This window comes from Anolis carolinensis, chromosome 1 (assembly GCF_035594765.1).
Source record: "Anolis carolinensis isolate JA03-04 chromosome 1, rAnoCar3.1.pri, whole genome shotgun sequence".
Taxonomy (NCBI): Eukaryota; Metazoa; Chordata; class Lepidosauria; order Squamata; family Dactyloidae; genus Anolis; species Anolis carolinensis.
The window spans coordinates 323680916-323703223 of NC_085841.1; the positions used below are offsets into that span (position 1 = coordinate 323680916).

The 22308-nt window shown below is 37.0% G+C and overlaps 1 protein-coding gene across 2 annotated transcripts in view; it reads right to left on the bottom strand.

The window, feature by feature from the left end:
* heatr5a (HEAT repeat containing 5A) overlaps positions 1 to 22308 on the bottom strand; it is a 78913-nt gene that overhangs the window by 6392 nt on the left and 50213 nt on the right. Inside the window, exons 22-34 of one of the 2 annotated variants that reach the window (XM_062968242.1) lie at positions 21262 to 21288; positions 18849 to 18987; positions 17400 to 17579; positions 16583 to 16822; positions 15259 to 15440; positions 12617 to 12685; positions 11390 to 11569; positions 9172 to 9403; positions 8180 to 8428; positions 7499 to 7626; positions 6893 to 7040; positions 3699 to 3971; positions 2532 to 2756 (exon numbers count right to left, since the gene is read on the bottom strand). In XM_062968242.1, coding sequence (XP_062824312.1) covers positions 2532 to 2756; positions 3699 to 3971; positions 6893 to 7040; positions 7499 to 7626; positions 8180 to 8428; positions 9172 to 9403; positions 11390 to 11569; positions 12617 to 12685; positions 15259 to 15440; positions 16583 to 16822; positions 17400 to 17579; positions 18849 to 18987; positions 21262 to 21288 — 2272 coding nt within the window. The remainder of the gene's footprint in view (positions 1 to 2531; positions 2757 to 3698; positions 3972 to 6892; positions 7041 to 7498; positions 7627 to 8179; positions 8429 to 9171; positions 9404 to 11389; positions 11570 to 12616; positions 12686 to 15258; positions 15441 to 16582; positions 16823 to 17399; positions 17580 to 18848; positions 18988 to 21261; positions 21289 to 22308) is intronic. The other variant, XM_008103399.3, reaches the window with a different exon arrangement.

Genomic DNA, 22308 nt, shown 5'->3' on the forward strand with positions numbered 1-22308 from the left:
TTGATATTTATCTTTTATCTTCCTTAGAATATGTGTTTTAGAAAGTTAGTTAAGCTCCAAGAACTTTCCTATCCAGAATGTATTTCTTTTACTTCAATAAATACTTTTGAACTTATATTTTTGGCTCTGCAATCCTGTGCCATTGTAATCAACAGAGGCCTATCCCAGCTGTAAGTTTCTGCTGGTTGTGAAGTGTGCTTCTGGCACTCTGCTATATTTTTGGTGGAGTCACCCAAGAGAGGGTTTTTTTTTAGTCTAACCACTCATAGATTCCCAACAGAAAGGATCCCAGGAAGAGTGGTTTCTTAAGTCGAATGCCGGAAAGGGGAGCCACGTAAGTTCCCCATAGCCGCAATGGGCTGGATCTTCCCAGATCTTTTCGTTGCCAAGCCAAAAACAGTTTTTGCCCATTAACTAATTTCGGGATGTTCCCAAAAACAGATCTGGGTACCCACCAAAATTCAGATACCAAAAACGGATCGTGGTCCAGCCAAATTGCACAACCTGATTATTTTACTTATCTGTATAACATCAAGGTTACAAAGTAACAAAATATTTATTTGCCATATTTATATCCCACCCCTCTCACCCCAAAAGGGACTCAAACTCAAATATTGTTAGTTAAATTCTGCATATTTACTTTTATTTTTTCTGCGAATGAAGAATATTTTTTCCTGGATGACAGAGACAGGGTGATTACCTGGATTCACAGTTCTGAAGTTGCTAAGCATTGGTGTACTTGAGGTGCGTACTGGAATGGTTGCTGGAAACCTGACTTTGAGAACTGACCATAATCAGTGTACTTTGTTGGGATCTGGTTTTCCAACTACAAACATAGTGAGGTCACAGCTCAGTGGCAGAGCACACAGTCAATGTAGTGAAGGCCACAATTTTGATCAATGGCATCTCCTGATAAAACTTGGGGAAGATTGACATTTGAGACCATGGTTACCAGCCAGAGCGAATAACTCTGAGCTAAACAGATTGAAGGTCTTAGTATGGCAAGTTCATACAATATAGTTGTTCATATTTGCGGTTTTAACTTTTGCAGATATGATTAAAATGTTCTCTCTAGAAATCTCTATGTCAGTGGTTCCCAATCTTTTTTTGACCAGGGTCCACTTGACCAGAGCCCACTTTGATCAGGGAGCACTCTCCAATATTAGTACCAAGGGTTACAAATCAGTTTTTGGTCAACTTTAGATTCCGTTTGATTATTTGGGGTGCTAATTCAGAAAACTGTATTGGATAGACCACATCATCTCTAGTTGCTGAAACAGAACATATGCCATCTAGTAGTCACCATCTGCTCGCCCACAGAAAACCATATTTAATAATCTAGAGCTAATGTGGTCTATCCAATGCAATGGTCAGACCTGTCAAAAGGAGTGGAAATACAATTAATAAAGTAAAATACATTAATAAGAGGAAGGAGGTTTGCGAACCAGATTTTTGTTCTCGCAGCCCATTGCTGGGCTGTGGCCCACAGGTTGAGAACCATTGCTCTAGGTCCTCCAATGCAATGATATGTTCAGCTGCCATCTGAGGTTGACTACAAAGTTATGCTGGAAGACATACAAATTTGAAGAAAGATGTTCTCTTGGGTAAAAAATAGCAATTTATTTGTTGTTTTTCATTTGTTGGGGATTCTATGCCCCTAAATTCAGCGAATGTGGAGGTCTGACTCTACTTGTTTGTAGATATTTTCCAGAGCTAATCCTCAACACATTCAATTTTAAAAGTTAATCAGAAGGAAAATGTCAGTAAAAAGATTTTCAATAAAATGAGAAAGAAGAGTTTGGGTATAAACAGATTTAGAAAAAATAAAGAAGAAAAGGAATTGTTATCAAGGTATAAAATTTGTGTAAGCCAAATTGAACTGAAAGTGCAAGGGGGTAAAGAAAGCCAACTAGTAAAGAAGCAAAAGAGGTTCTATGACCAAGTACTACAAATATCAGTACAAATCAGTAAGCACCCTGCACTTTTCAGAAATTCACCCCTTGAATGCCAGTTATCTAGGTCCCAGTGGCTACTTGCCTTTTTCTGATGAGACAGTATATTGATGAGGTGGTCTTCAATGTGTGAATCTCCAGATGTTTTGTATTTCATACCTGAGAAGCCACAACCTGCATGGGATTCTATCAAGAATTCTCAGAGCATAAATACAAAACATTTGGAGGAACAAACATCAAGAACCAATGTATTATTGGCTTGAGTATTACATATAAAGCAGCACTCATTTCAAAGTTCCTGGATGAATGGATTTAACTATTTATGTTTTAAGCTTGTATACTGCTTTTATTAAGTAACGCTTAACTGTTTTAAATGTGTTATGTTTTATTTTATTGAATTTTGTTATTGGCATTGAATTTTGCCAGATTTTGTAAGCCGCCTTGAGTCCCCTCGGGTGAGAAAGGCGGGGTAGAAATGCTGCAAATAAATAAATAAATAAATAAATATGGTATGGATCATATTCAATTGCTGGCAAATCTTTCCTCCTCTTTGGCTGACCAAAGTACACTCTGACGTACCTTGATTCCAAAAATTAAGGATAGAGACCAAAGCACTACAGAGCAATTCATTCCAAGCAGCTCGGCTCTTCTCAGCCCGGGCCATGGGAGAAGACAGCACTCCTTTAAGAGCTTGTAGAGATGCAGCAACAGTTAAAGGTATCTGGCCAGTTGGTAACTTTACAGCAGTTTCTCTCAGGACTCCAATAATCAGATATAATATAGTAGGAAGCACAGCAATGCTCCCTGCAAGACATGAAAAAAGGGATATTTTGTTATTAAATGTTAACTGACAAGTATTCCAGAGAAATAGAAAAACAATAATATTGCAATCACAAGATTGGGGAAAAGGTCAACCTTACTATCTTACTAATATTTATTCAGCAAGGTTTATTATCAGCTACTCTTGTTTAAGGTTGACTCTCCTGCTAAAAGAGAGTGCTCTTTCAGGCACCTTTTTACTCACTCACCACAGAAGAAAGCTAAGGAATTAGATATGCATAGTGGTCCCCACCAGAGATTTTCCCAGTAGTACGTTTTAATAGTATGCTACAGTGTAAGATTTAGTGTAAGATTTACACTAAAATGCAGTGTAAGATTTACACTTGCCATTTCTGGAGAAAGGCAAAATGTAAATCAAACAGATAAATTGAGAGATAGGTTGTAACAGAGTGTTAATTAAGAACAATCAAAGGATATTTAGTTGAGAGAGACAGAGGTGTACAATATTTGGTGTATGTGCAATTAGGTTCATCCCTAATTTTCTAGGAACAGGAAGGAGGAAGAAAAACAATTCCATGGCACCATATCTGTATCTAGACAACAATTCTTGAACTGTCAATAAGAAAAATAGTATACCATAGGCTTAAACTGCAGCCTGTTTGAAAAAAAATGGTTCATGTCCATCAGTGGGCTATTTGGATCAGTAGTGTGTGACCTCAAATCATGATCATGTCTGAGTATGCTACAAATATACTGCTTTTTTAAAGCAAAAGGTGACTGTTTGCATGTTGTTTGCTTTCTTTGTTGGCTCAACAACCTGTTTTTAATGGCTAAAAACAACTTGTGAGTACATTGTCTCAATGTCCTGCCTAAATATATAATGGCACAAGGCACTCTCCCCTACACTCCAGGGTATCTCCTCATTAATCCCTCCCATTTAAAACATACTGTAATATTTCATCCTACCTTCTGGTGAGCAAACTCCTGGAACGTCAGAAAGGATTCCTAATGCTGCTGACACCAGCTTGCTTCCAGTCTCTGATAATAACTGAGGTTTTCCAGCTGTAATTCCAGGACTACCTGTTATCTTTGGGTTAAGCTGAGGCAGCTGCCTTACAAGAATGCACATACACATCTCTAGGGTTGCGAAGACTAAGGACTTTCCAGGTATCAGTCCTCCTGTGTCTTTTCCTTCTCCAAATTCTGGCAAAGTTTCCTTTTCTTCAGCCCCATCATCAACTAAAATGAAAAAAAAAGACAAAGATATATAACAAATGCCCTTTTGTTTAAAAACATACTCATCTTCATAAATAGCAACTAGTTGCGCTGTTCTTCTTTTAGTATGTACTAGCTGTGCCCTGCCACGCGTTGCTGTGGCCATTTGGAATTCCACTGAATAGCCTTGCTGCTTCCAAGCCTGGGTGCTTTCTCTATAGGGGCCTCCTTGCTTCGGCTGGTTGAATGGGACGGAGTGGCCTGATGGCTTCCAAACGTGAGGGTTTTTTATGTAGGGGAAATATTGGTTTGACAGGTTGAAGAGGAGTGAATAGTGTTGGTGCTTTGAAGCCTGGCCGCTTTCTACCTTGTGGAATTGTTGGTAGGGCAGGTTGAATAGGAATGAATAGTCTGAGTGCAGGAAGTATGAATGTTGCAATTAGTTACCTTGATTTGTATTGAATGGCCTTGGAGGTTCGAGGCCTGGCTGTTTCCTGGTTGAGGGAATCCTTTGTTGGGAGGTGTTAGCTGGGCCTGATTGTTTCCTGTGTGGAATTCCCATGTCTGGAATGTCCCTGTCTTTTGAGTGTTGTTTTGTATTTAGTGTCCTGATTTTAGAGATTGTATTGTTCTGTTTTCTTATTAGACCATAGTAATTATTACATATGATATAAAGTAATGTTATGTATTAATTACTGTTTTTACGAATTTAGCATGCAAACATTGCAACATTTAGTTCGAAAACATTGACTACTAACTGGCAGACTGCCTTGGATAAGTGAAGCTTGGCTAAGTGAGAGTGTACTGTATTGTCTGTTTGGAGGCCAAGTGTGAATGTTGCCATTGGTGAGCTTGATTAGCACTGAATGGCCTTGCAGCTTCAGTGCCTGGGTGCTTCTTGCCTGTGAAGCTGTTGATTATTATTGTTGTGGTTGTGATTGTTTTTATTATAATTGAGGTGTAGAGGAGGAGAAACTGAAAGTAACTGAGGGAGAACTCTTCCTACTTCCCCCTCCTCCTGGCCCCCGCCCCTCCATACCTCCGTGGCATCGGTGTGCCTATTTGACGGGGCGACGTGGGCAAGGCGCCTCTCCCTTCCTCCCACCTCGCTCTGTTTCCCTGACGACAATGAGGAGGAGGAGGTCCCGGAGGAGGGTGGCCAGGGAGGAGGGTGGCGGTGGGGAGCTCCGTGCAGGCCTTGCTGGTCCCTCCTCCCTGGTGCCATGTTGAGGGCCGCTGGGTGAGTTTTTGTTGGTGGGCAGTGCCTCGGGGCAGGAAAAGGGGAGTGCGCAGGAGAGCCTGTTGAGGGGAGGGGTGGGGGTTGTTCTGTCCGTGCCTGGGGTTCGTTTTGGCGGAGGCGCACATGAAGCGTTTTTGTTTTTTGGATTTTTTTAGGCCCCATGGTGGTTCCTGTTGTTTATTTTTGTTGTATGAACCTAGAGGCATGGATGAGGGGTTGTGCTGCTAAATTTTGAGGTTGGAGGGTGTTTAGTTGTGTTGTTTTGCTCGTCGCCGGGATTCCATCACTCATTTATATATATAGATATGGATAGAATTATAAAATTATTACATTAATGCAGCAAGAGCAATTTATGCACAGAAAGAGACTTCTGTGTGAAAATGCCCTTTCACCATGAAGAAGGACAGAAGAAAAATAGTGTCTGGGATTGAAAAATCTTTTATCCAGAATATGGAATTTTATGAATTGTTGTCATGACCCATTAGAAGTCATGCCATAGATGTCAACATGGGACATAGGCTACAGATACTGACAAGGTTTAAAGGAGACAATTTTTCCAAAACATTTGGCTAGGACATTCCAGGAAGCAACAAAATACTGTTTATACTTAGGATTGATAAGTTTAAGAGATTGAACCTTTTTGCTGTTGTAATAGCTCAGTTCTGACAATGAATGCCACGTGGAAGATGTTTAGACTGTTTGCTTACAGATAAAGTACCATCTATAAGACAGTGTGAGTTTTCTTTGAAACAAATAATTAGACTGTTTTGAAACCTGACAACTGTGCCTGTTCTACTGGATCAAAACTAGAGATGAAACCTGCACTGTCTGTTTGTCCTGAGAACAGCAGCTTTGTTCCATCAGACATACTGCCTGGCCTGCCTAATCCAGCGTTGTGTTTCCTACCAGATGCCCACAGTAGGTTCACAAGCCAGGCATGATTATAATAGCTCTCCCCACTGCTGTAACCCAGCAACTGGAAAGGAGGTATTTTGTTTCTGATTCCAGGTAGCATTTATCCACCATGATCTATCTTCCAAGAACACGTACAATTCAATTTTTAAACTGTCCAAGTTGTTGGTCATCACCACTTTCCCATAGTAAGGAATTCTAGATTTTAATTACACAGTGTGCAGGGAGCATACTTTCTCTTGTGTAGCATGTATGTTAAAAAAATTAATTTTGAAGTAGAGGTGCAGAAAGCCTCAACAGCACAGTGAATTGGGATCATGATGCAGTGGAAGGCCTGCACAAGGGATGGGACAACGGGGATGGAAAATATGATGACAGCACCATCAGTGACAACAGCAGAAGGAGTTGGCTGTCATCCTCCACACTCCAGAGGCTGGCTGGCTCTCAGGTGGTTGTTTCTTGAAGCGCAGCCCTATTGGAGGGGACATTGCAAAATCACACGATATTTGTCAAGATACTCTTCCCATAAGGTTTTGGCTGCAAGGAGTCAAGCTCAGGGATTTAGCTGGTTTGGAGCAGGCAACTCCTCCTCTTATCACTGTTGTCCCCGCACATCAGCTTGCACAAGGCAAATTTATTACAGTCTGCTAAGCACACCCGATTTGATGCTATAGATTCTGGCTCCTGTGTTAATTCTAGCAAATGTATGCTAGCCTAAATCAAATTGCTACTTTCAAACATAGTCAGCAGGATGAATCCTTTGCTAAATGTTATCAAAATTTGGTCAGTTTACCTTCTGCACTTCTCCGTTTTTCCTTGACATGTTCTTGTGCTGCAAAAAGAATGTGTTGAACAACTTCTAGAGCAGCAAGTTGAATGTCAGGGGATTCTCTGGTCAGTATTAGACGATGCAAAACATTCAGCAGCTCAACACTCAATTCCTACATGAGGAAACAGGTCAAGGTCTTTTCATTAACTTTTAAATTGTCAAATTTTATCCTTAGTATAACTCTTTAGGTAGCTTGAAATAAGAGTGAAACGTATTTTGCTTCATGACTTATGTTGAGACCATCGACTACTACACACACATAGGCTACATAATAGGAAAATACTATCAAAACGGACTTACTATTATGGGAACCAATGCATGTCCTAGAAAGTAATGCTACATTTTACTGACACTGCCTACTCCTGCATGAAATGGTTTTGCCTCAATTTAATCTATTTTATCTGCTTATTAACCTAAATAATAAAGTAAATTTAAACATCACATTATAAGCATAATAAGGATATAATGATGGGATGTAACAGAAGCAGCTGTTTCTTAGAAATGTCAAGCAAAAGGAACTCTCATAAAATCAAACTGTTCAAACTCAGATTTTCCAGATTAGACTTTTACCTGATCACTACCAATTTTAGTCCTTGGCCAAGGAACATCAAGCATTGCCTGCAGGGCATGTAAACAAGAAGTAATGTCTTCCATTGCTGCATCTGATCGAGGAGAACAGAGAAATTCCACACTAATTCCTGAAAAAGAGAGGGGAGAATAACTATTAATCTAATGAATTAAAATCATGTTTCTAGAGGTAGACAAGAATAACCAAAACAACACCATACAACTGACAAAATATGTAACCATGATTCATAAAATCTATAACTATAAAATCTACAGCAGCAAACCACATACTCTGGAGACTAGGGCCCCTGTCACACTACACAAACTGAAGCACTTTGATCCCATTTCAACTGCCACGGCAACATGCAGTGGAATTCTAGGATCTGCACAGTGAATGCGGTAGTATTTTTATTTTTCATCCAGAGAGACCTCTTCAAACTACAAACCCTAGGATATTGCAGAATACATTATGTGCTAGGAAAGGAATTCAGAATTAGATTTCAGATCTGATGTCAATATTGTTTTAAGTATTGTCAGCTAAGATAATTCAGTATAGCATAATCATTTGATCAAGATTGGCATATTGACCTTGACATATATGTTAACAGTCTACATTGATATTTCCAAGGACACCAGACAAAAATGTTGCAAAACAATATTTAAAAAGTTCACCCACTCACTAACCCAGGATAAGATGAAATCTCTCTGTATTGACATCTTCAGGTGACTTTACAGCAGCCTTAGATGTTGAGTCTTGACACATAGTAGTTGGAGTGACAGGTCGAGACAGATTAGTTAGGCCTTCATCGGAATCACCAATAAGGAAACCTGTATTGGTAAGCCACAATGCTGTAGCATAAAGAATTAGAGCCCAGGAGTTTTGATAGTGTGGTCTTGAATTTTCAATTGTCTCTGCAGTATAGAAAGCACCACCTACAAAAAGAAATAAAAGTTCAGCAGTTATAGGGATATATTGTTTTAAATGTACTTCATTTTTCTATAAACATATAGGACTTGGCAAGGCATTCTCTGCAAGTAATATTATTCATAAAATCCGAGAGACTATTTTACTAAACTTTATCAGTTTCACTTTGCAATCTATAAACCTTAAATCTGATTTCCCCCTCGCCCTGAACTGGACTCAAGATGCATTCTTTAAATTAAACCAGATCCAATATGGATGAACACATACAATGTTACCATTTAGCAATAATTAAACCATGAATTACATTAAAACAATATACAATATACATTGAAATAGTACATCATGTTAATAAAGCCCTTTCTTCAAATATATTCAGTTTGTGGGAGGGGGGGGGCACAAAAAATCTCCACAAATTAGTAGCATTGAATTGGTTATAATGAGGGAATTGTATGCAACCAGTTACAAATCTGCTGCAGCAGAGGAAGTTTTTGCCAGCTGATTCTGCTGAAATATAGTCCACAACACCTGGGATTTGTTGGTAGTCTCCCATTTCCAAATGGGTATGATTAGAGTAGATGTACTGAAGAAATCGTATCTGCATAAATGTTGATTTATCCGTTGATTAAATGTTATTATTGCTCTCAGCATCATGCTATCAGCACATTTCAGGTCCAAGCTATGTGGCATCTGAATTAATATACATTTCCCAAATACTTTCAAGAAAAACGTTATCATTCAATTTGCCTCCTACCTTCAATAGGAAGTTGAGAGATGTATTCCAAAGGCAAAGTTAAGAGAGCAAAATCCTGAAGTGCAGCAAGCCAGAGTTTGCTCAGATTTCCCAGGTCTGCTTGAACTAACTGCAGAAGGTCATCCACTGAAGAGGTTTGATCCCTATCACTCTCCTCTCTGATATTTGTGGCAAACAGTAGCCTACTGATGTTGCTTTGTTTTTTCTGTCTTTCTACTGCAACTATATAAACCTGTAACAACAAAATTGTTTGCATTTCACCCAATAAGAATTTGGATGAAACTAATTAAGTCCCAGTTGTAATTTTCAGCATCCTAAAATCACTAGTAGTATTTCATTACTCAAATGCTCACCAATTTCATTTTTCAGAATTACCTTTCATGTCCATATGTAAAAGAGACTAAATCTATGACATCTGGCATCCTTCTAACATACTACACATTAGATTAGTGGCATTAAGCAGCGAAGTCTCACTCAATGTTACTTTAAATGCTTGGTAAATGTAGTCCTGAATATGTGCTAACTATAAAACTAGTACACTATACTACTATCATGATGTCACTTTTTATTTACTCTAAATATCATCTTTAATCATGCACATTGGTTATGATTATTCCAAACATTAGTAAATTACATTTTTTGAAAAAAATGAAGGAATTTACTTCATTCTTGCCACAAGATGTACTGGCAAAAGCTTAGCTGGCTTAAAGGAGAGTTTGGTAGATTAATCACAAATGAGTTCATTATTACCGTATTTCTTCAGTTCTAAGAAGCACGTCTTTCCACATGTAAACATCTCAAAAATTGGAACATAAGTTAGTTTGCATCTTACAATCGATGGTGTCTTAGAACTGAAGAAATATGGTATTTGTCTTAATGGCTATATGGAACCTTAAGTTCTAAGGCAATTTGTCATAGATTGCCTTAGATGTGCTCAGGATAAATAGTGGAAATTGTTTTGTCTTCAAGCATTACAGAATGCTAAACTAGATGGATCTTTGGCTATCATCCAACAGAAGTCATAAATACATTGTACATATAGAAGTTCATGCAATAGCCATGTGTTCTAATGGCCCCTACAGCACCTCTTTCCAACCCTTTAAACACTGTGCCTTTGATAAGGAAAGATATATCTCCATTGCTTCTCATTTAAAGTAGCCATTCTGTATTTTGCAGAGCAAAACAACTAGTTTTTATTCCAGCTGTTTTTCTCATTTTTGTCTAATACAAATTGAATTTGTATAGGGGAAGGAATGAGAAGAACGGAAAACAGCCAAATTTCATCCTCTCTACCCACAGAGAAACAGGTTTACAAGAGTAAGTAGAAAGCATGCACAGTGGCTCTGTCTTTGTTATGAGTTTTGGAAAAGCAGTGGGGTGGGGGACAAAGCAATGGCAGTGTCTTCAGCTACAGGCACATGCAACATGAATCACCCCATTAGTATATACTACTAACCACTTCATGAGTAGATAATATAAAAATAATGGGCCCAACTGAAAAACGCCAGAACAACATTCCACATACTCCCTCAATTTAATGACAAATGATGGTGATCTTCATTTGATTGTTTTCTTGACAAATCATTTATAATGCAGAACCCGAGTCTGTGTGTTTGTGAGAGATTTCCTATTTATTTGGAAAGCAAACTCTCTAAGCCACAGATTTAACATAAGGAAGGTTAGCATCCAATATGCATATGGATAATGGTTCTGCACTATCTGGAATAAAAGAAGCAGACAATTGCTAAAAATAACTCAATTAAAAGCATATTTCTTCATAGGAAAGTATACAACATATTCAACGTAACATAATTGATTTGGACTCAATAAGGATACAGTTCCACGTTTTAGATACTACAGGTTGAATATCTTTTTTCTGATATGCTTGGGACCGGAAGATTTTTTATTTTAAAAATTATTATGGAATATTTGAAGATAGGGCCCAAGTCTAAACATTACATTTCATATTCACTTACATGTCATATACACATAGCCTAGAGAGAATTTTATATGCAGCATTGTAAATACTTTTCTGAATTAAACAAAGTTTTTTTATATATTGAACAATCAGAAAACAAAGCTATCACTATCTCAGCCAACTATGTGGATATTTTTGGCTTTTACAGCATTTTGGTTTTCTGGAGAAGGGTTATTCAACCTGTAGTGCTTTTGGATCTTGACCCACAATTACAGTTCCAAACACATGTTTTTGAAATACCTCTGCCCAAGCTTTTAGAACAGCCAATGTCTCCATAGTTGACGTGGCTTCATTGTACAGCTGACTTTGTGCTTCTTTTCCAGCCTGTACTTTAATCAATGATGTCACCAGCAACTGATGAACTCTCTGAAGATCGTTAAGGTCATTTACTACACCACTTGCTATCCAGGCACTGCAAACCTAGCATGATAGTAATAGTATGCTTATTTTTCTTAATGCTGCAAAGTATTTTTCCAAAGAGTGACATTATCCTTGTGTTTGAATACTTGTTCATTTACAGAAAGGTGGTCCAGCACTCATTACCCCATCTCCTTCCCAGCAAAGATAATCAAGACAGTTTCATTACCATAGCTAGGAATAAATTGCAATTTAAATTGATCTAGAAAATATGTTAGATTTAATGGATGAGTTTGCATTTCCACTGAGGACAGTTCAGCACCACCACTGACAGAAAGTAGTAATAATGACTTTATCCATGTGTTCTTTCAGATTTGTCCTGAATTCACATTCTATACATCTACCAACCCATTTTATCACACTTAAGAGTCATAGGTATGATAAGGAATAATGCACAGCTGGAGAAGCCACTTTGGAGTGATGATATCAACACAGCCAGGTCATTTCTTCATTCTCTGGAGACACCAGGGATTTCACAAAAGCACTATTCATTTGAGTTATGAAATCCATTAGACACCTCAGCAACCCACAGAATCCCATTACTCCAGAATGAAACTTCTATAATATTTACTCCCTCAGAACAGCAAGACTACTGATTGTTTAACTCAGTAGTCAGAATTATGAGAAACTAGTTTCAAAAATTAATTTCTTAAAAAAGCTTACAAATCTTTTGTAGGGAAGTGTGATGACTCCATTAGGTCTTTGTGCATTATGCATACCCATATGCTACATTCAGGAGTTCAACATTTCCATATTTAAGAGCCAATGTAAATGTATCAGTCTAAATCTGAATAACAAACAGGGCCCAAACATCTTCCCTTCCTTCTGAAGCCCTCATTGCAATACCAAAGCCAAACAAACGTTCTGGCAGGTTCCTCTCTTATCTGGAGATATTTGAGGAGGGGAATATACAGGGATTACTGGGGGATGAGAGAATAACTCTCGTACAATCACAGAGGTAGTCTGCTGTTCCCTGAGCACATAAAAGAGAAACTTTGACCAACAGTTGATGGAATTTACATTAAAAGGATTTTTTTTGTTTAAACGTACCTGGCATGCTTTTGCTGTTACATCTGGTGGTGTTTCTGGGCTAAAGGCTGGTCTAAGTGCTGCCCCAACCTAATACAAATGATGAGAGTTAAAATTATTTTATCAGAACCCTGAATCCAACTGTTAGTCCCAACTAGAGTAGACCTGATGAATCACTGGGAATCTAGCAAATCAACATTTGTCAAGATCCACTGACTCAATAGTTCTCTAGTTAACATTAAATTGCATTTAAAGCATAATAACTAATTTTGGAAAACTGGCTCATCTAATTTTTTATAAATGTGTATTGTCTTTGAGTATAATGCACTTGAAGTAGTAACAGGTGATATGCATGTGATTTTATTGTCAGAGAAATTTACGCAGCAGTAGTTGTATGGAGTCAGAGGAACGTAGCACGAAGAGACATCAGAGACGATGGTAAAACTATATACAGTAGAGTCTCACTTATCCAACGTAAATGGGCCGACAGAACGTTGGATAAGCGAATATGTTGGATAATAAGGAGAGATTAAGGAAAAGCCTATTAAACATCAAATTAGGTTATGATTTTACAAATTAAGCATCAGAACATCATGTTATATAACAAATTTGACAGAAAAGGTAGTTCAATACATAGTAATGCTATGTAGTAATTACTGTATTTACGAATTTAGCACCAAAATATCATGATATATTGAAAACATTGACTACAAAAATGCGTTGGATAATCCAGAATTTTGGATAAGCGAGTGTTGGATAAGTGAGACTCTACTGTACAAGTTTTACTGAAAGCAGTAATAAAGACAAACAGACTTGAAGACAATGGACACAGGACTTGACTTCTCAGCAGAACAGAACCCAACTGATGTAATCAGTAAAGCATACACACTTGTGTCTGGACACTCCCCAGTTCCAGCCACACATCAAGGTTCTTAGCAATTAACTCTGTCCAGACTAGTACACTCTGGATGATGCAATCAGTATGCAATACATGCAAGACACAAATTGCATTTAAACACTATCTATACACAAATCCCACATTAACATTTATTTCACTGTAGAAACTAAAAACTTGCAAAATCATTCCTAATTTAGACACTAGATTAAAATCACTCCATATGCTGTCATCACATGGTGAGCTGCTGTTATATATATAGCAGCTTCTTACACAAAATGGGGAAATTCATTTTATATTTCAAATGATGTAATGTATTGGATGGTTTGTATTACACCTTTTACAACAAAATATAGAACCTCTACATAGCTATTCTCTTATCAGAAATGAGGACTCTGCAGAGAAAAAGTTGCACAAGGCCCTTGGCATAGTTTCAGGCAACCCATAGTTATAGGATTGTTGTGGGGAGGAGGGAGGGTGGATATGTCCTATGTAGTCTTCCCTTGCATTTGGATGCATCACTTTTTCACAATCTGTTTTTCAAAGCTTTTAAATTACAGACAAATTCTATTGATTTGATTATGATCTTCTCCTTCATCCGTTTATCTTAACTACAAGACTTGTTTGAAACTGCTTGCACACATGTTACAGTACACAGGCAGTCCCCGAGTTACAAAAATCTGACTTCCAAACAACTCATGGTTAAGAATGAGGCTGAGACAACAGGAAGTGAGAGAAATTGACTCTTTGGAAGACTAATTCACTCCTGAAAGAGTTTTCATGGGGAAAAGGTTTCTCCACTGAAGCTTTACCACCAATCCTTATTTCCACAACAAGCCAGGTTTTTCAAAATCCAATAATCATGAGGAAAATACAGTGAAGTGGAATCTTCTGAACAGAGGCACAGACATTAAAACCAACACCATAGTGGTGCCAACCCTTCCCTATGTTATCCAAAGCTTACCTGGAGTTACACTTTAAAAAGATACCTATTTTGTCTTACAAATAAATTTAATTTAAGAACAAACTTACAGACCCTATCTTGTTCGTAACTTGAGGACTATCTGAACATTATTTATTTTTTGAGAGCCCAAATGTGTTTGCAAGCAAAAAAAAAAGGAAAAAAAAGACTGGCTTTATTTTCAACTTTCCACTTTTCCAGCAGTGCTATGGTCAGATAAGTGGTCGCCTAATGTATAATTTTGGCATGCTAAGAGATTACCCACCAACCTGGCCTACTACAAGAAAATAGTTTACTGCTTTATAAAACATGCTGTTGATATCCTAGCATGGAGGGAGAAAGCTTGTTTTCTGCTGCCACTAGGATGTGGAACAATGGCTTCAAACTACAGGAAAGGAGATTCCACCTGAACATCAGGAAGAACTTCCTGACTGTGAGAGCTGTTCGGCAGTGGAACTCTCTCCCCTGGACTGTGGTGGAGGCTTCCTTCTTTCGAGACTTTTAAGCAGAGGCTGGATGGCCATCTGTCGGGGGTGCTTTGAATACGATTTCTTGCTTCTTGGCAGGGGGTTGGACTAGATGGCCCATGAGATCTCTTCCAACTCTATTATTCTATGATTCTATATGCTTTCGTGTAGGACCATTTCCAGTGCTGGTTTACTACAACTCCAGCGTTGAACTTGGCCATATTTACTAACTCTATTCAGCTTCTTAAATAAGATGTAAATATGTTATTTTACAATTTGATAATTTTTGTCTTCAAGATCATTAATCTTATTTTTTTCAATAAACTCTTTAGCTACTTACATTTGCCTGATATTGCTCCAGAATTACATGGCCTGGGAACTCTGGTTCTGGTACAGCAGCAAACTTTCGAATGAGAACTAATAACATCTGAAGACCAGAAAGACGAAGATGGTCACTGTGATCAGTGGCAGCCATAAAAGCCATCCGGATCAAGTCAGCTAAATGCAGTACTAAGAAATCATCTAAGAATAATAAAAAGGAAAAATAAGAGTTTACTAATAAGAAAAATATATTTATTGTTTTTTCAGTATGGACCCACTTATGCCATTTCTTTCACCACTCTTCTTCCATCACTCCAGATTTATATTTTTATGCACAAATCAGTGTAACCTTAGACAATAAAACTGCTATACCAGGAAGTCACAACTACAATTGCACACCGTTGACATTTTGCATCGAGTCAGAAGGTTTCCAGCTTGTCTTAAGCTTACAATAGCTGAAAAACTGTTTTTAATTTCCAAAGAGGTAGTTGTGTTAGTCTGTAGCAGCAAAACTACAAAGGGTTTGAAGCACCTTAAAATCAACAGATTTATTATGGCTTAAACTAAGGTTCATTTCAACAGAAACATGAAGCATTATTCCCATTTAGCAGTTAACTGTATGCAATGCATGTATTTGATTTCATTTCATGTATATCCTACCTTTCTCCTGGTGATGAACTAAACACAGTACACATAAACATATACAAATCTCACTCTATATATCCAGAGAGTGAATGTGTATGCGTGTAAAGAAAGGAAAAATAGATTCAAATAAATCTGAACTGTAAAAATAATAGTGATAGTTCAAATTAAAATGTGGAATGTATACCAAAAAAATCACACTGATGATAGTGACAGTAGACAATAATACAACCACTTCAAATTTATTAAGATCATTGGGTTTTTTAAAATGAAATTAGAAGCCAGATTTTTATTTTTTACTGTTTCTGAGCCTGCCTGCCTTCTTACTATCCTCCATCTCTCCCTTTGTCTATATACACTGAACAACAAACCTCACGAAGAAAAAAAAACTTTCAGTATGCTTGATCCTACAAACTAGTTCAGAAAGATTTATATCATAATAATCTGTGGTTCTTCAAAGTGCCACAAACCTTTCTTCTTCAATAATATTGTTTAATTTGTATTACATATGTATTCATAGATATCATGTTAGCAATAATCTATTCTTCAGCACATACATTTCATCTCAATAAACATCTGCTACAATATTTGTGAAAAGACCCTACACATATTTCATTAAACTACTCAAAATAAGTTAAGCAACATTTTGAACTCTGGGAAAATGTTGCATTGATCTTTGCATACTAACTTTTAACACATACCTCTTGAATCTCTCTGCTTCATTTCCTGTGCCAGAGCTATGTCAAAATGAGCATTGCCAGCATTTTCGCACTGGCTGATAATTTTGCAAACACATTCTGCGGCAAAAACTCTAGTAGACCATCGAGGATGGAGGAAAGGGTGAAATCTTTCATCATTTTCCAAAGCTAATGCCAATTCGTCATCTGTATGAGCAACTTCTTCTTCTTGTGTGGTGTCTACAGAAGCCACAGTTGTGAAATCTGCATTAAGGCAAAATAGACAGGGACATTGTTTAGCAATGCATCAAGGTTTAATCTCTATCCTGTGTATTTAATATGTATTTTACAGAAATACATTTTAATATGTATCTTTTATTGAACTTCATTTTAATATGTGTGTTTAAAGAATTTTAGTGATGTTTGTGTGTTTTGACAGTGCTGTGACCTGCCTTGAGCCATGAGGAGAGGCGAGTAAGAAACAGAGACTTGTATTTACATTTTAAATGTCTATTGAAACCCTTCAGTGAACAGTTATAAATAAGTCTTCTCCTGTTTGAAAATAATGCAATCAGTCACCTAAAAGAGCCTTCCTAGAAAGGGAATCGCATAGTTAAGAATCACTCAATTCACTTGCATCAGACATCTAAGATGATATAGAGGCAGGCATTCTTTCAGTTGGGTCTCAAAGAGCACAGGTCTCTTTTCTATTTTTCCTTGACCTCGGAAATTATTTATTATTTGCCAACAGGTTAAGAGACCACTTGATAGCTTGGTCAGATTATTCTTTTCCTTAAATTCTATCAGGTCTTATTTCCAGGAAGAATATATTAGCACATACCAGCAGAGGCAGCTAAAACATCTTTGCAGAGCTTCAACCAGAAAGAGAGCTTTTCAACAGCCATTGATATAAGCATATGGGTCAGGGTTTCTCGGATGTCTTGGCACAGTTTTGGATCCAGTTCTTTGTCCAACAGGCTTAACAATGCCCCTTCAAGTCCTACTTCTCTGATGTTAATACCTATAAAAATGACACATGCATATGATGTGATTTTTTTTACTGATAAATAATTAAAAAAACATTAAATCCCAATCAATAATTTTCAGGCCTCTGCAAAAATGTGGTAGTCCGTTTCCCTAATATTTCCAGCTCTATGAACCACCTTAATCAATCCATTTCTCAGGTTTATAAAAAGAAGGAAAATTAAAGGAACACTATGAGTACTTTCATCATGCAAGTAGTTCAGAGTGCTAATTCAAACATTAGAACACAAATTAGCAGAATTCGTGTGCATATAGCATGCTTCAAAACAGGCATCTGCACGCCTTCCCTACATTGCAGTAACTCCCTCCTTTTCCAACCCCACACCATTTTTAGTGTTAGTAAATCATTCTTAAGGTGAATCATTTAACATTCATTTATCCAGAACAAAATGAGCTATAAACATAGATGCTGTTTCAACATCAGGGCAGCAGACTCTCAGGTTACAATCTGAAGCCAAAAATATACTCCTGTGTCCCAAAATAGATGCATCAATTATTAATTTATGTACACAGACAGAAAACAAATGCGCTGAAGGATTCTAAATCCTCCATAGTAAAAAACAAGCAAAAGAGGAGGAAGACTGGATTTATATTGTATATGTAAAGCCACTAGATGTTACAAGAGAAACTGATATGCTTCTTCTTGCCATGCTAATTTATACAATGGGCACATTTTTGACATTAGTCATGCTGTATAGGGTATTACGGGAATTGCTGTAAAAAAAACAACAACCCATTTTTAACATGCAACTTGTTATGCTCAGGATGCTTCCCAATGAGACTTTTATTGCAGAATCATCATGCCATGTTTATGGAATTTACAGGCAGTCCAGATAATGCACTACTCAGCCATTCTCTGTTTTTGCACAACTTCTCACATATTCTTTTGCTCAAAATCAAATTTGTCAAGGAAGAAAAATGTAATAGCTATACAATGCCTTTTTCCTGGTTGTGCTAGGAGCCCTCTACCAAGAAGCATCCTGAAATTCTGCAGTCTTAGAGGAGTTTCACCTGTAATAGGCTGTTTGTTCAGCCTAGACTCCAAACATTACTATAGCAGATTCTGAGACACACAAAAGTCTCCTAGGATTGCCTCCAAGCATCCACTGTGCAATGAGGACCCTAGAATATTGTATATTGTGAAATAGTGGATTCTGTCTGGCAAGATAAAATCTACAAAAAGCCTTAAAACATGGCAGGTAGTCTAAATTAGTAAAGCTTTTCATTTGTAAAGGCTTAATATTACCTGGAGCAAAATCTTCTTTGCTGTCTTTAGCAAGAGCCACTGCATGTTCAGAAACTTCAGCTGCCTCCCTCTGCACAAGCTGATGCAAACAAGCTAGTACTGCTCGCCTTAGTAATAAATATGAACTAGAGAGATTTACCTGTAATGAGAACAAAAGACTTGAACTGAAAGGCACTTTTTGTAAGATGGTAACTGAAAGGCAAAAGCCTAAAGCTCCTCAAGCAATCATATTCCCGAGGCAAAACTAGAAGTTAGATATAGAAGGGAAGAGTAGGAAAAGGATATATATTTAGAAGCATAATACGTATTGCACAAGAATGAAATGGTTAGAGATGGTTCAAGAGACAACTTCCACTATTTTGCCTTTGATTGGCCAAAATCCTGTCCGATGGCCAGATAATCTGTTGCTGAGAATTCTGTTAGTGCACTAAGTTAATAACTGCACTTTTCCAGGGTTACATACTTGTGGCAAAGAAAAAAAGATATATGGAATTTGGAAGCCTATTTTTCACTGCCACTGTGCCTACCACCCTTTTCCTTCCTGCTGCCACTGCCTATAATCATATCCCAGACATCTTTTCATCTTTATTTTTTCCCTTATAATTGAACTTGAGCACATAAGGAGGAAAATGAAGAAACAAATAATGTAAGTCAATACATATACACAAAGATTTCAATGTTTACATAATTTAAATGTTTGTAACACAATGAACTATTGGTTAAATCAAGACTCCTTGAAGAGTTCTTGTTGTCAGAGGAAACTGGTATCCAGCAGAGGCTCCCTACTGGAGGAACTGTATGAGGTAGCAATGACTGGTGAGTCATCTACATCTCTACTGTAATGGTATATGCATTAAAGCATAATTCTGAAGAAAGTCCGTTCCGGCCACAAATATATAAAAATCATAAACAGAACATTAAGAAGATCAGAATATAGATATGTGTAGGAAAGAAAACTCAACATAGGAAGCTGCTAGGTACTGAATTAAATAATTAGTTCATCTAGTTCAGTACTGCCTACTTTGGCTGGTAATGCTTTTCTGTATTTTGGACAGAGGTCTATTCCATCCTGAGATGGAGATGCACGACTTCATGGTACACTAAATCAATGTACTAAGAATTTGTATGCTATAAAACAGTACCTGACATGCATCACTACAGCAAAAAGTTTGCTGGGCTCTTGCAGGGGTTTCTAACATATTGTCATTTCAACATAATTTTGAGAATTTTGTTATCATGATTTTCAAATGAAAAGCAACATAAATAATATATTATATTAAAATGCACTAAAACTACCAAGTATTCTTCCTAATAATAATAATAGTAATAATAATAATAATAATAATATTCTTACCCACCTCTCCTCATGGTTCAAGGCGGGTTACATAATTAAAACACAAGCATTGTAAAAATTCTATAAATACACATATTAAATGTATTTCTATAAAGATACATTGTATTGTATTTAACATTGTATTTAAGCTAGTAATTGTCAAAGCATCCAATGTCCAAGTTCAATTCCAGATTCTGAACATTGCAACAGAAGAAAAAAACACTAAAATTATTTTTTATACTTCCTAAAACTATTCAGTGTTTCATTGTTTATTTTTCCCCCTTGTACTTAATTTTAATTAGAAATCTGAAAAAATGTGGGGTGGGGGGGAGCTGAGTTCTTGGTGCAAAGCTGCCATGTTCGGAAATAATGTACCTCATTTGTCAAAGAGAAATAATTAGAGGAAAGAGTGACAAAAGGGAATAAAATGGACGCAAAGAAATACTATAGAATCACATTTTAAAAAACTCAATTCTTCATCTAATAGTATCATATGTTGCCACATGCATGTTTACTTATAGAGTGCATATAATGAGCTCTGGACATGTTAAAGAGACCAAAATTTATTAGGATGCTATAAATTAAAAATTAAAGTACCCATTTAATATTTTATGCACCACTCACACAAGCTGATTTCACACTATCTTGAGATTTAAGCATGCTTTTTTAAATGCCAGTTTTATGTTTTGGTATGAGAAAGCCAGAACACACAAGCTTAACTGCAAGACAAAGCAAAATGCACACTTCTGGTATCTTTCATTCTCCCATGTTTTAAAAGGACAGAAAAAATAGCAAACACACAGAAAATGCAGGCAATACACATGAATCACAGACGATCTTAAAAAGTAGCCTCCGTTTTGTTTTAGGTGATATAAGTTACATTAATGCAAAATTAAATTTGCACACAAAGTCTGAGTGCAGCTATAAGAATGTTAAGAGAATTTAGTTAGGCTGAAATAAAACATTGCTCACCATGCTGAAAGTATTTGACATTAATGGTTAAATACATTTAAAAGGAAAATTAAAAGAAAACACACACACCAAAAATTGTTGAAATTTGAACAATGCACAGAGACCTACCAACACAGAATTTTCCAACAAGATCTCCTGCACAAAAACAAATGATAATCCAGTCATGACAAAAGCCCTGGGCAGCAGAGCTTACAGTGAGCTTGCCCTCAAGAATACAAAGTATTATATATACTCGTGTAGCAGTCTAGATATTTTAATAAAAAAATTGACCTAGAAAAACTGTGTTGACTTATCTGCGAGTCATGTAAGTACTGTACACTAACTCTTTTTTTTTTTTTTTTTTTTAAAGGAAACACCTCTGAGAAGACTGTTGAAAGACAGGAGCTTAGTCTGTTCTGGGAGAACCTAAAAGAAGCACCAAGGCACCCTACTATCTCTGCCACAGTGCTACTTATGGCCTTTTTGAAGATCTGGGCAGCAAATGGTTACAACAGTAATCAGGGGTGGTATCCCAAGGCAGCACTGTGAAATGACCCTCAATTTACAAAAATCCTAATCTATGATAATATGTTATAGGCCTAGAAACCAGAAACGCCAATGCTCAATAGGTAGTGGCTGATTCAGAATCGTGGCAATAATAATTAGAAACAATTAAAGCAAAATACTTGGAACAATTATTGAAGTTTAAACTGAACAAGAAGAAAACAAAACAAAAAATGACCACAGATGGTTTACATAAGTTTAAAATAGACAATGAAGACACCAAAATAGTTTACTTTCTCCCCATAGTTATTAATTAGAATATAGACTACAGTCAAGAAATCAGAAGACTTGGACTTGCAAGGGCAGCTATGAAGGGAACTAGACAAAATCCTGAAATACTAAGAGATATCATTGAATGCTAATGTTAAGATTTTCCATGCCATTGTATTTTCCATTTCTATGGTGGACAGTGAAAAAAAATAATAAGAAAAAAAATCTGTGCTGGAGAAGAGTTCTACAGATGCTGTGGATAGATACTGTGGACTGCTAAAAGGAGAAATAAATGGTTCCTGGAGCAAATTAAGTCTGAACTCTCCCTAAAAGACAAGATGAGTAAACTGAGCCCCCCTCTACACTGCCACATAAAACCCAGATTATCTGCTTTGCATTGGA